This window comes from Heptranchias perlo, chromosome 17, assembly GCF_035084215.1.
Source record: "Heptranchias perlo isolate sHepPer1 chromosome 17, sHepPer1.hap1, whole genome shotgun sequence".
In the NCBI taxonomy this organism is placed as follows: domain Eukaryota; kingdom Metazoa; phylum Chordata; class Chondrichthyes; order Hexanchiformes; family Hexanchidae; genus Heptranchias; species Heptranchias perlo.
The window spans coordinates 25,783,915-25,799,108 of NC_090341.1; the positions used below are offsets into that span (position 1 = coordinate 25,783,915).

General features: G+C 38.6%; 1 protein-coding gene across 4 annotated transcripts in view; it reads right to left on the reverse strand.

Moving 5' to 3' along the window:
• The window catches only part of LOC137334185 (ERC protein 2), a 631,578-nt gene that overhangs the window by 468,718 nt on the left and 147,666 nt on the right, over window positions 1–15,194 (reverse strand). For 3 of the 4 annotated variants that reach the window (XM_067998748.1, XM_067998751.1, XM_067998750.1), the window contains exon 6: window positions 8,819–8,893. The exons of the other annotated variant lie outside the window; for it this stretch is intronic. In XM_067998748.1, the coding sequence (XP_067854849.1) occupies window positions 8,819–8,893 (75 nt within the window). The remainder of the gene's footprint in view (window positions 1–8,818; window positions 8,894–15,194) is intronic. 4 annotated transcript variants of the gene reach the window in all.

Below are 15,194 nucleotides of genomic sequence, written 5' to 3' on the forward strand. Positions count from 1 at the left end.
TTAGTTTTAAGTTTAATTTGAAAAAGTGCACAGAGTTTACAGACATATAACTTGTATTAGATATTACCTCAGTTGGTAATACTCTTGTCTATGTTATGCAAGGTTATGTGCTCCAAACCACACTTGCAGTAGCTCAGTTTATACTTAATACAGAAAATACAGTGAAGTATCAAAGGGAAACTGGGAGTCACTACATGGCAATAAATGGGATCCCATTTGCCTTTCCTGGCTGATGGACAAGAAATGCCGCATGGCACCAATTACAAAAATCTGGGATAAAACCCAATTCTCCAATATTCCCCCAGAAAATTACCTCAAGTATCTTATTTTCTTAGAGCTCACCAGCAAATTACCCTCAAATATCTTTAAATAAGCTTTATCAATTTGAACAACTTCTAGGAATTTAAGTTATTTAAATACTGAGGATAATTATCACTATTCTTCAGCACATTTTTCTCCAAAAGCAAGCCAATTAGATTTGCTCACAGTTTTGCATATTACAGTGCTAGCTTTCTTCACTTACATTACCTACTATGGGCACGGGGATCTAATTAATTACCAATTCTTCACAAAGAAAAGTCAAAGCTTCCATTACATTTCAAAAGAAATATTGTTATGTACAGTTGTTTACCAGAATAAGAATTAACTTGATCAAACCTGTCTTTCATTACCTTTGTTCTGATCAATATTTTTCAAATACATGAATGTCACATTTTAATAATTAATGAAAATAATGCAAAACAAAAATAGAATTGTCAATGCATTATTCCCTAGATTGCACATTAGCAATAATTCACCTTAAATTCAGTAAAGCAACGGAGACATTTAGCACTTAAAACTACTTCAAGTTTGATTATACTATTGGAGTCAGAACTCTTGCTCAAACATTTCTGCAATCTTTGTGTTTTAAAATGTAGCTTCTGTATTGTACAAATTGCTTTTAATTGTATGCACGACCAGCTACAAATTCAAAGGCAACTTGGTTTCAAAGCAAAAAAACACGATGCCATAGCTGAATGGAATGTAACAGTGATGTGAGAAATTATAGCCCAATAGTGTACAATTTCATGTCTAAAAGAAGAACAAACAGGAAAATTGTTCAATGAAGAGTGTATGGGAATTCACTTTTGGGCTTTTAAATATACATGGCTGCATAAAAAACAGGAGACATTTGATGGAGCTCACACAGTAGAGGAAAGTCTGTAGGCAATTCTTTCATGAAAACTGATAGGCCTCCAGAAGGCTTTGTTGCCATGGTGGCTGACTCCAGATAGGCTCAACAATATTGATAGCATATGCTTAAGACCATGACCACACATTAGCTGGTTAACCCTTTTATTTCTGGTTTATAGATTTTATAATTCAAAATTATTCAGCTGATTTAATTAAGCACATAGTTTAAACTGTGCAGTAGTTAAACAGCACCACTATTAACTTATTTGTAACAAATAATAAAAATGCAGTTCGAAGTAATTGCATTGCCATGAAAAGTACTAGCATACATTATGATTCTATAGGCTTGATTTTAACTCCCAGGCAGGAATACAGTAAAGCAAGCCCGTACAGGAGCGGCAGGAGGCAGGCTTGGCTTATTTCAACGGCCGGGCCTCATTAAGGTGCCGCTCGCTGACATCCTGACCAAAAGGGCCAGGAAGTCAGCAGAAAGCAGTTGCCAGGCCATTAAAGTCGGGCAGCATGAAGCTGCCGCCAGGGACCCGCCACTGATCCCCCACTCAGGCCTAAGGTTAATATAACAGATCGGGCCATGGTGACATCAGAGCCCGATTTGCATATTTAAAGAGGAGCTCGCCAGCTTCAGGTGGGTGTCCTAGTCACCTGTAATTTAATATTGCAGTCAGCTGGATTAGAAAAGTAGGGGCTAAGTCCCGCGCTCCATTTTAAACTGTCCACCTTGCCTGGTTTCCACCACGCAGGGGAATTAAAATCAATCCTTGTATGTTTATTTGGGCAAAAAAAATGTTTGCTACAGAATATGGGAATGCTAAATATTATCAATAATGATGCAGAGTTACAAATGACTGTCATTTTTACATCAACATGCTGTTGTGTTCAATGACAAAATTTCAATGGCATTCGTACATGGTCATAATTATTGTATCCGGCAGGTCAACCATAGCTTGGTTAACTAGATCATAGTTTAGTTCAAGTGTATTCTGGATATTTAAAATGTTTTACTGCTATAATCCTCTTCTACCATTTATGAAACTGTACTGTAGCTTCCGATGTACTTGAGGAATTTTTCCCTTTAAAAAGGTGTACAATAATACTCTATACAACAAAAAAGAATTCACCCACACAGATACAAAGGTCCAAAGTTTCATTCCTGGTCTGTGCTGAGTTAGCCAATTTTAACCAGGATAGTAGTAAAAAGGGTTGCTATTGACCTCATTGCCATTGATTTAGGGCTGAGAAAATCGAGCAGGATTGCCGCTTCTGATTGTTATCCAGCAACTACCGGTGGCAGTGTGCACGTGTGACAGTCAAGTGAAGACAGGATCAGACTCAGCAATTATGGTAGAATAGCCTGCCAGTACTTACGGTCAATGTTCATATGAGGAATGGCCACTTGGGCAAGGTACCAGAAGGTGACAGGTGCCCATGGAGCTGTTCGCCAGAAGTGTTAATGCATTTGAGTAAGAGAAATTTGATGAAAGAAAGGAAGAAACATAATTGCCTCTCTATTTAGAAAAAATTAACTAACTTTCTTTCCCCCTTCCCTTTTTTTTTTTGAAAAGTTCACTCTGAATCATGTACAATTTCTTTAACACAGGCACAATTTCTATTCCTAGGTCTTTACCAATAGCTTCTAAGCAGCCTAATGCTACAGCTGAAATCGGGAATTCAATGGGTGGATAAATAGCTGGCAGCAACTTATCACACGATCCTAAAAGCACTGTTTGTATTCTTTGAAACTAATATTGTCCAGCAAAACCTAACAGAACATGTCACGTGCTAAAGCAGCTGCACATCTGTGAACAGTGTTTTCTTCATATTATGATGTAACAAAGCTAGACAACAGAGTGGTTGCCTTTGATAAAAAAAAATCAATTAAAAATCAGTGACCAAATGCTGCAACATGAAACAAAAAAGCCATTCTAGTTGGAAATACTAACCTTTATTCAGTCCATGGGAACTATCTGCCGAATAAATTAATACTTACAGTACATGTTTTACAAGAGAGATTTGGGAATGAAAAAATTATATTGTAGGAAATTAAAAATATTCTAATTCTTTTGCAATTAAGGCAATTGTGGAAAATTGTAAGCACCAAGGAGATTCTCAAGCATGTACAAAGTCTATTGCCTGCAAAATCACTCATGTAACCTTTACATTATATTATATTATATATTATACATACATGTCACAATCTACCACCTGGAAATTTAAGTTTTCCTGTTCTCTCCCCAGGGAGTTTTTTTTTCCATATTCAGCATGTGGGAGTTTCTGGCAAGGCCAGCATTTATTGCCCATTTCTAAGCACTTTGATAAAACTGAGTGGCTTGCTAAACCAGTCCAGAGGGCAGTTAAGTCAACAATGTTGGTGTGGGACTGGAGTCACATATAGGCCAGACAGGGTAAGGATGGCACGTTTAATTCCTTGAAGGATATTAGTAAACTCGTTGTGTTTTTACAACAATCTGATAGCTTCACAGTCACTTTTTTTTTACTGATACCAGCTTTTTTATTTCTAATTTTCAAACTGCCAGGGTGGGATTTGAACTTGCATTCTCTAGATTATTAGTCCAGTAATATATCCACTACGCAACCTTCTCTAGCCCTACAATCCTCCAAAACTCTGTTTTCCCCAACTCTCGCCTCCTGCCTCCTGCATCCCCCATTCCCTTTGTCCCATTATTGATGGCCATGCCTTCAGCTGTCGAGGACCCAGGCTCTGCAATTCCCTCTCCTCCTTTAAGACCCTCTTAAAATCCATCTCTTCGACTAAGCTTTTAGTCACCGTTTCTAATATCTCCTTCTTTAGCTCAATAAAACGTTCACAATAAAAATAAATCCCTAGTTTTCGATTTCCCTTTGAAAGGAAAATTGCAATTGAAAGTATACAGAATTACACTTTTTGGACAGTGGCAGATTTGTTCAATGTAATTTGCCACAGATTTCATCAAGGATCCTTCAACTCTGATACCTTGTTACATTAAATTTAAGTCGTCAACAGAGCAGACAACTCAAAGCACTCACAGTTGGCATGCACCAAATGTATAGATTTTTATATGCAATTTTACTAAGTTTAATTTAGTTGTTTTTAAATCAAATTAAAATAAGAATTGCTGCACACAAATGCAAAGCAAACTCAATCAACCATCTCTCAGTTAAGGAAAAAAGAAAACAAAACAAAAGTTCTATTCAAAACCAAAAGCCTGCCTTTAAGTAAGGGATGCCACAATAAAAATATAGCATAGTAAATATTAACACTGAACCATATTTAAAACAATGCACTTGTATTGGACTTCCATAAAAGACAGGCCACGTGAAACATTTTTATACATCACAAAGGTTTATAATTAGAAAGTGCCAGATCACTGATGAATCTTGGTATCAAAATTTGGCCTCGAACAAAGCTAATGACAGTGATTTATTAATTCGGCAGCAGAATATCCCTATTGTGGCAATACTTACATTTCTCTGCAAGGAATCTGTTTTCCTTGAAGAAAGGAAATGGGACACACATGCACACCCAGTCTAGAAATTCAAGTTAACATACCTGCCATATCTTATCGGGCCCAAAATCATAAGATGATGAACGCTGTAATAAGTATACCATTAGAAGTGCTGCAACATTCTATGCAATTTTGATTCAGTGATTTGGGGGGGGGGTGTATTTTAAGCATTTTAGTTCTACATATTTAAGTACATTTAATACTTAAGGCTTTCAGTTCCAACAAGCCAGAGTTGGAAATAATTTAACAATAAATAGCTGTCCCTTGGACTGGTACTAATAGTTACTTGTTCTAAGGAAATAAAGCCTCTTCCAGACAAAACCACATTGTCAAAACCACTGTCACTAACTTACTCAGAGTAAAAATTAGTTTTATTTTTTTTTTAAAAAGAGGTACAGGTATACAATAAATATAGGGAAGATAGTAAACGAAAACTGTGTGAAAAATATAAAAAATATAGAAGGGAAACAAAGAATGGTTTAAAGGGGTGAGAAAAAAAGATTGATCAACATAAAAGGAAAGTAGCAAAGAAGCACATAAGTATAATGATAGACAACAGGTTGGAAAAGATTTGGAGAGGTAAATTAGCCCAACTGGCTGATGAGAAAAGACAAGTAACGTGCATACCAGTTAAAAGTGTCGAAACTGGAAGCTGCGAAGGAGCAATACAAGGAGCAGAAAGAATGATATAAGGAAGAAAGAGAACGCTACAAGCACAAGGCAGATGAGAACATCAGCACAGATTTGAGGTGGATGAACAGGAGGGGTACTACATAAATTCAAGAGGAAAATGGCGAGGAACTAGCTGAAAAGGAGAAGGAGCACTGTCATGCACCTGAAACGGCATAGAATGCCATAACATCAGTGAGTCAAGTACCCATGACTTTGTACAAGATAATTTTGTTAAATTCAATCTGATACCAACAGGGAAATGACATGGATAGATTTTTGTGGGCCTTTGAATTAGTACCAAATCGTTAAGTGCAACAAAGAAGTTTGGGTAGAGCGACTTGCATCAATTAGTGATAAACACTTACAGCATTTTCACACGTGGATCCAATGGACAGTATGGATTATGGAATTATAAACTCTGCTATACTTACTGCTTATGACTTGAGAAGTTATGTAAAGCTCCATCTGGCACTTACAGAAAACTAGTGATGGAGCTGGAGGGTACTTAGAAATTGTAGTTAGATGCATAGAATATTTATTATAAGGGACTGAATTAATTAATGTTAAAGCATTGATTCCGGATACCAGTTCCAGATGATGAGAGTTTGGTTGCCTGATCAGAAATGCAGCTCACTCAAGCAATTATTTGATCATTTTCTGGCCTTTAGAGGGCCAGAAAACTATTGTACAGGTGAGAAGTCAGATGGTCCACGCTGTCCACCCCACTCGCTGCTCAGAGTCAGTGGATCAGCCCACGCACTGTCAGCTCACATTGGAACAGAACGCAGAAATATGACGACTGAGATGAAGGGATGGGAAAGAGATGTGATTTTCAATTGCCAACTGCCCATTTCTCACCTGAAAAATGGGTAGCCGGCAATGAAAATTGGGCAGGTCTTGGGCACTCCTCAGCTACCCCAGTGACTCCTAAGGCCGGCTTGATGCAATTTTCAGGTGAGCCTATAAATGAGCGAGCAGCCTAAAACATGAAAAAGGATGCTTAAATATGGAAATTAAGGTCCTACGCCAGTTGTAGGAACTTGATTGCAATTTGCACATTAAATGACCTAACCACTAGTCCTTAAAGGCAGTGCTGGAGGCTGCTCACAAATGACCCAGGAAATAGTATTTTTTTCTTTCTGTTGTGGCAGGAGGAGCGCAAAAAATCACCAGCCCACTCGAGCCCCCCTCCCCATTCCGACCTGCTTGCTGGCCCAGTTGGTGCCTGCAGCATGTAAACGAGGCCTGGGCCTTAACATTGCTTAGGCTTCACGCAAGCAATGTGGCTGCTCCACTGACTTTGTGCCCGTTTTGGGTTTTAGCATCTTAATTACGAGGGTGGGTCACAAATTTAACAACTGTTGGTCTTAAAGGGGGCTGCAGTACAGTTGTGAGACTCAAGTGTGGTCACAATGTAAGAGTGTGTTGGTTTTGGACACAGAAGAGCCGTTGCAACTACTATACCCACTCCCAGTCATGGTAAATGTGAGGCAAACAAGGGAGTTGTATGACGCATGATGGCTTTTCCTTCAGTGCAACCACATCTGGTGTGGAATGACCAGTATGTAAAAGGTGGACTTGTTCATATTCTGAGTGTTATAGGGACCACAGGCAACTCGTTGCCAGGTTCAGCTGCGATACCCTACTTGGACACAAGAGAAAACAGCATGGGTTTCAGCAACTTTACCATTTACGGCTTTCATGGGGATACTGAAGGCGTTATGGCTGGACTACTTAGCTGGGAGGTGGCCAGGACTGGGAAACGGAGCACAGGCAATCCCTGGATAGTCAGCCACGATGGATGTTGATGGAATGGTGCAGGGTCTTATGCTTCACCCACCTGAAAGAGAGTCAGGGGCCAGCACAGTTTAAGAAGGGAAACAAACTGTTTCAGTTCTAAGCATAGCAGTGGAAAAACAAATACCAAATTCCTTTGGAATCTGACTTCCAAAGGGAGCCTGGGCAGTGCCAGTTGAATGGGATTGAAGAAGGTATAGTTAGCTGACCCTACCCAATGGATTTCAATATTATATATTTAATCCCAGGGCCTCACTAAATTTATCCAGATATATTGGGCATGAAAAGGTGCATTCTAGTTTGTAAGGAACTTGAGGTCCACTTATGGAACTGACGATCGTGCTGGGCCCAAGCAAAATATCTTGCATAAATCTCCAAAAATGTAAGACATTTCTTGAAAAGGCTAATTACCCCATCAGGAACGGTTTCCTGTTTTGTTTACATATTGTACTGTTCAATAGTTCATGACTTTCTTCATGCTTCAATCCTTCAGATTTCCACTTAATTTGTAACATTGAAAAATAGTTGCTTTAGCATGGGAAATCTCTAGTATGAGTTTAATACTCTGCTAATTCAAAGCAAGTAGCATCATATTGGTCAATCAATGATTAATCCAGTAGGCAAATTACTGTGAATAGGGTAATTATGGGTCATACACCTGAAAGACTTAAAAAAGGTACAGCTTTTGGTTTGTAGGGAACAAGTTTCACTTGCAGAAACTGCTGTGAAACTACTATGAGAGAGAAATAGTACTTTATAAACCCCAAATTGTAATATCCAAAAGAACAAATTAGGTGGGCTGTAACTGTAGGTTACAAGACCACTGAGCCTTGAGGAAATTGATAAGAACGTTCAGAAAAACAAGAAAACCTGACTAGCTGTCAATTATTTCTTCAACATAAATGTTTGTATTGCTAACTATAAATCAAATATCTGACAGCATCCTGGAACTGAGCTATATTTTAAGCATTAGGTTATTGAATAAAACAAGAACATTAAAATTGATTTGGAGAAAAGATAAGTTTAACTGATACTAATGTGCATACCTTCCCAATAAGAGGAGTTAGTTTACATCCTATATCATTTCAACCAGAGCTATATAATTACTAAAAACACATCATACATTTCTATTGTTAAGTGCTAATTTAATTTTTGCACCCAATTCACTTTTGATAGGTCATTTTAAAAAAAAAAAGCACCAACAAAAGTTATACAGCACGGATAGAGGCCCTTCGGCCCATCGTGTCAATTTGTTTTTGTTTTGAGATTTTTATGTAATTAATATTTTAAGTTAAGAATTCGAGTTTTCCACATTTAGCCAATAATTGTATAACTGCAATCCTTTAGGAGGAGAACAGTCTTAGCAAAAGTAAAACCCCAAGTATTATCAGAAAAATAAATGTGGCCTGGACTGCAATATTGAAGAGTTTGGCAAATGTCACCACCACTTCCTAATAAGCTTTAGATATGCAATGTTTTAATTTGGCTTTAAAAGCAAATTGATCAATTCAAAAGATGGTTTTAATGACACAATATGAAACCTACGTAGGACTGATATCAGTTTCAAATTAATTAATTTACAGCAATAACACATGCATTATTTTGTTCAGCGCACACTACAGTAGTTTGTTGAAGTATCTAAGTGGCCTTACCTTCATTTCAATAACCGTCTGAAGAGCCTTCGTCTTCGCGGACTCTGGCTGGAGTGGAGTTCTCCTGTGCAGTTCCTGTGGAGGCACACGATAAAAGGAAACCTGTCGACTCATTGTTCCATTACTTAAAATGCAACACAATGTACTCTACAGACATAAATCGACTACTTAATAAAATGGGGAGATGAAATGGCCTACACGCCACAGGTCCAGCCCTTGTTAATCTTCCCAGTACACTGCAGTTTCTAGCTTATATTACAGTCATTGCTACTAGCACATGCGCTATGTCAGCTTCTATCAATAATTAATGTCAACTGTGACACTGACAGCAAGCAAATGCTCAGTCCATTTAATCTAACAGCACAACTCCGTCGTAGTCATCGAACCATACTTCATTTAATTCTTGACAGCTAATTGATGCTTATTAAACATGCCAAAACCAATGCTCTATCATACAGATGAGAATGGAAGAATGGCACAGACGTATTTACTTTAGAAAAATAACTTTTGCTCGTGGAAATTATGCATATGGAGAAAGTGGGAATTAAAAAGCATTAAGATAATATTGGGTAAATGCACTTAAAAATCAGTATCAAGACTGTCCAGCTCTTCCAAAAGCTAAAATAGATGCAGCACCATTCTTTTCCTCAGATAGCAACAGAGCTATTGATACTACTCTGTAAAAAAAAAGCCTGACAGAAAGTTAAATTTATGCCCATGCTTGCAAAAAAAAGTGCAAGTGCAATTTTAGTCAGTACTATCAAAGCTACCATTTTATTTGTAATCAATAGGATATAACCCAAGAACTCAGAAATATAAAAGATGTTATCCAAACAGGTGTGACCACACACCAGCTTCTTACTTAGCCTCATATTTCAATTCATTTGACAATTGCTTTTAAACCATCCCTCCCCATATTACCATTTGTCTTTCAAATGACACAGATGCATTTAAGGGGAAGCTAGATAAGTACATGAGGGAGAAAGGAATAGAAGGATACGCTGATCGGGTTAGATGAAGTAGGGTGTGAGGAGGCTCGCGTGGAGCATAAACACTGGCATAGACCTGTTGGGCCGAATGGCCTGTTTCTGTGCTGTAAATTCTATGTCACTGTAAACCCTGTGCATCCAATAAAACTCACTGAAGCAGAAATATTTTTATTCCAACAAAAGAACAAATGAAGTGGCAGCCCTTTGAAAATCAGGCTAGCCATCACAATAAAATGGCATCTACAAGTAAAGATTTCAAAATGTCAATAGGAATATATATATTTTTAATATAGATTTTAATAGTTTATAAACTCATCAAACAAAAGTGCACCACAATTTTAAAGGGGCCACATCACCCTGTAATAATGTTGTTTAACAAACTCTATTCAAAAAGACAGTGTACCTAATGAAATCCTCCAGTGACTGATGTCTTGTATCACTTTTATGTGCTGTGCTACTTTTAAATCATCTGTTTCAAATTTAAACAATACATCTGTGAAAACTGCTCAAGAAAAGCTCTCGATACAGCAGCTACAATAGCATATTTTCCCAGCAACACTTGGCATGGATTTGCAATATCAGTTGTTCCTGGATGTTCCAAGGAGCGAGGTCACCACAAAACTCCACAGCATGATAATTACCCCTTTAAATGTAGGAGCACAAAGCAGTTATCAAACATTCCAGACTGGATTTCTTTAATGGATTTTCCAAGTGGACTTAAAACTGCAATGTCCGGGGCATCATTTGAGAACCTGATTTATCTCTGCAACGCTGAAATTCTAATAAAATTGGTTAAAAGACAACAATGAGTCAATGGTATGTGTGCTGATTTAGGAGCACTGTATTCAGTCTGCATTTTTTCATATGGTTATCTATCTTAATTTATATATCAAAGTTCCTGAACTGTAAGTTAAACCGTTGCTATTAAAACAATTCACTGCATTGCAGCTATTGTTTCAGACAGAAGAACCTTTGCTTCACATACACTGGAGCTCATTATCCCAAAAAAATTGCCCATTTATGAAAGCTCTTCTGACTTGGCTGTAGCCTTGTTTAAGTGTGGAAATTCTCACAAATTATTTTTGGTTTTCTATGGTATTACACCTACTTGCACTAAAATGGAAAATTCTGCTGAGACCCATCAACAATAACCTGTACATGGTGAATAAACTATTCAGTCTTTGCTATCAGAACAACTTTTTGGATTAGCTTAAAAAAAAACACAAACTCATTTCCTCTCTCTCTCTCTTTGCCGTTGTCCAATATGCACAAACAACGAATAGCCGAGAGGGGCAGCAAGCAACTTCCATTAGGGCCTCTGCGATTCTTCAGTCACCCATTATGAGATACGTAATAACTCCCCTCTGATTTTCCCTCACCCTAACAGAAGCTATCTGGCCTTCATTTTGCACTTCCACATGCAACAAAACAGAAAACCACACTGATGTATTGTAGGTAGAGATCAAAAAATTTAATTTTTTTTACAATATAATAATCATGGTTCTGGTCTCTGATCTAAACATTCATAATCAGAACAATCGTGTTAGCTGGTGTAAACCTTTGGCAACCAAAAAAAGTGCTGCATTACACAGGTAAGATTTTTAAGTTACATTTTCAGTCTCTATTCCACTTCAAAATTTCCTTGGTCATGCAGGAGGGCCATCCATCTCACAGACACACCAATACTGCTCCTTGGTCAACCCACCAAGAAGTCTATCTAAACAATTTAAACATGGAAGACCCTCCATGGCTGGTTTGGCCTCTTCTAAAGAGGAATAAATTTTCCTATGGAACATTAAAAAAATGACTTTTACTAAAATAGCAGTCTGGAATTTAAAGCTGCATCTCCTAGTCAAGAATCTACACAGAGCTGGAAAGAAAAATTTCCCCCGATAGGAAAATCATGTTTGACAAATTTAAAGTTTTTTGAGGATGTAACTAGCAGGGTAGATAAAGGGGAACCAGTGGATGTAGTATATTTGGATTTTCAAAAGGCATTTGATAAGGTGCCACATAAAAGGTTGTTATGCAAGATAAGGGCTCATGGGGTTGGGGGTAACACGGATAGAGGATTGGTTAATGGACAGAAGAGAGTAGGGATAAACGGGCCATTTTCAGGTTGGCAGGCTGTAACTAGTGGAGTACCGCAAGAATCAGTGCTTGGGCCTCAGCTATTTACAATCTATATTAGTGACTTGGATGAAAGGATCAAGTGCAATGTATCCAAGTTTGCTGACGATACAAAGCTAGGTGGGAAAGTAAGCTGTGAGGAGGACACGAAGAGTCTACAAAGGGATATAGACAGGCTAAGTGAATGGCAAGGTGGCAGATGGCGTATAACATGGGAAAATGTGGGATTATTCAATTTGGTAGGAAGAATCGAAAAACAAAATATTTTTTGCATGGTGAGAAACTATTAAATGTTGGTGTCCAGAGAGACTTTGATGTCCTGGTAGAAGAAACACAAAGTTAGCATGCAGGTACAGCAAGCGGCATGTTGGCCTTTATTGCAAGGGGGTTGGAGTACAAGAGTAAGGAAGTCTTCATACAACTGAACAGGGCTTTGGTGAGACCTCAACTGGAGTACTACATACAGTTTTGGTCTCCTTATCTAAGGAAGGATATACTTGCCTTGGAGGCGGTGCAACAAAGGTTCACTAGATTAATTCCTGGGATGAGAGGGTTGTCCTATGAAGAGAGGTTGAGTAGAATGGACCAATACTGTCCGGATTTTAGAAGAATGAAAGGTGATCTCATTGAAACATAAGATTCTGAGGGGCCCGACAGGATAGATGCTGAGAGGTTGTTTCCCTTGGCTGGAGAGTCTAGAAGTAGAGGGCACAGTCGCAGGAAAAGGGGTTGGCCATTTAAGACTGAGATGAGGAGTAACTTCTTCACTCAGAGGGCTGTGAATCTTTGGAATTCTCTACTCCAGAGGGCTGTGGATGCTGAGTCATTGAGTACATTCAAAGGCTGACAGATAGATTTTTGGACTCTAGGGGAATGGAGGGATATGGGGATCGGGCAGGAAAGTGGAGTTGAGGTTGAAGATCAGTCATGATCTGATTGAATGGCGGATCAGGTTCGAGGGGCCGTATGACCTACACCTGTTCCTACTTCTTAAGTTCTTATGATAGCATTAATATAGAGGTGTAGCCAAGAAATCTTCCCTACGTTCTCCCTCCTTTCAAAAATTTTTAAAAGTGAAGTCCTACATAAAGAATTATTTTTACAGTACAGCTTACGCTGCTGTACTTATTTGGTTTACTTCTAGGATCTGCAGTGCCAGCTTCATCCAGTGGTAGTACTATCGCCTCGGAGTCAGATGATCGTGGGTTCAAGCCCCACGTCAGGTCCTAAGCGCACAATCTAGGGTGACACTTCAGTGCAGTACTGAGGGAATGCTGCATTGTCAGAGGTGCTGTCTTTCAGATGATATGGCACCATTCGAAGAACAGGGAAGTTCTCACGATGTCCTGGCCAGCATGTATCCCTCAAACATCTCAAAAAAAAATTAAACGGGTCATTATCTCATTGCTGCTTGCCTTGTGTTTGCCTACAAAAGAGTGATGACAAGTTATTGGCTGTGAAGATCTTTAGGACATCCTGAGGATATGAAAGGCACTATTTTGTTCCTTTTTGCAAAGACAATTTTTTAAAAATATATTGTATAGTTGATTTCATGCACATGCAAAGAACTATCAATGAAAATGTTTATTATTTTTCAAGATAACCTTTGATTGGGGAGAAATATGAATACAAATTAACAAGGAAAAAGCGTGAGGTCACTCAGTCTTAAAATCTTCATACCCGTTACCAAACCTTGGATGCTGCTTTCCCAGAAAACTGCGTCAGTTTACAAAGCGAATGGCACTGTACAGTTCCCAAATTTGCTTCTGCTACTTAGAGTGTGTGTGGTCACATTGAGGCCATTTTCTCTAAATAGTTCAAAATAACCAACATGGTCATTTATTTGCTTCAACATAATAATATTGAAGTCAAATCAAGTAATGACTGTTACAGTTATTCAGTGTATTAGTTCGTAGTGCACTTCACTATGTGGTAAATAAATTAAAAGGTCAAATCTTTAAAGGTTGTTGAAAACTCTAAGCTTTCCAGTAATTCATGCAGATCTTCAGTTACAACTAGCTCTGTTCCTTCAACTATTACAAATTATGCTCAACTGATCCTACCACACATATTACATAACTATCAACAGCATATTGATTTTAATGTGGGAACTGCACTATTGTATTCAAAGTCTTTGGGCAAACCTTAGGCAATAATGACTAAGTATTTGTAAGCATCTGTAAAAATCTCATTAAAAAATGGTGTGCATCATTAAAGGAAATGGAAAAGAATTAAGTCTTAAATTATGTTATAATTCATAAAGTAACATACAGAAGAGTTTGTGCAAATTCTTTACCCTCAACACTAGTAAATATTGTCCCTTTTTTATCTACTGACATCACTATTTGCAAATTGCTGTATGCTATGCTGTACATCAACAAAGTTTGTCCTACATTAAATCAAAACCAAAATACTGCAGGTGCTGGAAATCTGAAATAAAAACAGAAAATGCTGGAAATACTCAGCAAGTGAGGCAGCATCTGTGAAGAAAGAAACAGTTAACATTTCAGGTCAAAGACCTCTTGTTGGAACTGGAAGATGTTAAACAGTTTAAGCAAGTAGAGCGCCAGGAAAAGGGGGGAGGGAGGGAGGGGAGGAAAGAACAAAAAAGGGAAGGTCTGTGATAGGGTAGGGGGCACTAGTGATTAAATGACAAAAGGGATGATGGTGCAAGGCAAGGAGGGTGGTAATGGGACAAGTGAAGAAACAAAAGATCGATCTGTAAATGGCAACATCAGAACCATTATGAGCACTTGCTGTCGAAAAAACTGGGAGCAGTGGTTATGAGCTGACGTTACCGAAATCAGTGTTGAGTCCAGAAGGTTGTAAAGTGCTTAAACGAAAGATGAGGTGCTGTTCCTCGAGCTTCATTGGAACAGTGCGGGAGGCCAAGGGCAGAGAGGTCAGAGTGGGAGTGGGAAGGGGAATTAAAATGGCAAGCAACCAGCAGGTCAGGGTCACACTTGCAGAGAGCGCAGAGGTGTTCAGCAAAGCGATCACCCAATCTGCGTTTGGTCTCCCCAATGTAGGGTAGACCGCATTGTGAGCAGCGAACACAGTATACTACACCTCCGCTCTGTCCGCAAGCATGACCCTGACCTGCTAGTCGCTTGCCATTTTAATTCCCCGTCCCACTGCCACCCTGACCTCAGCCTCTTACACTGTTCCAATGAAGCTCAACGTAAGCTTGAGGAACAGCACCTCATCTTTCATTTGGGCACTTTACAACCTTCCGGACTCTACGTTGATTTCAATAA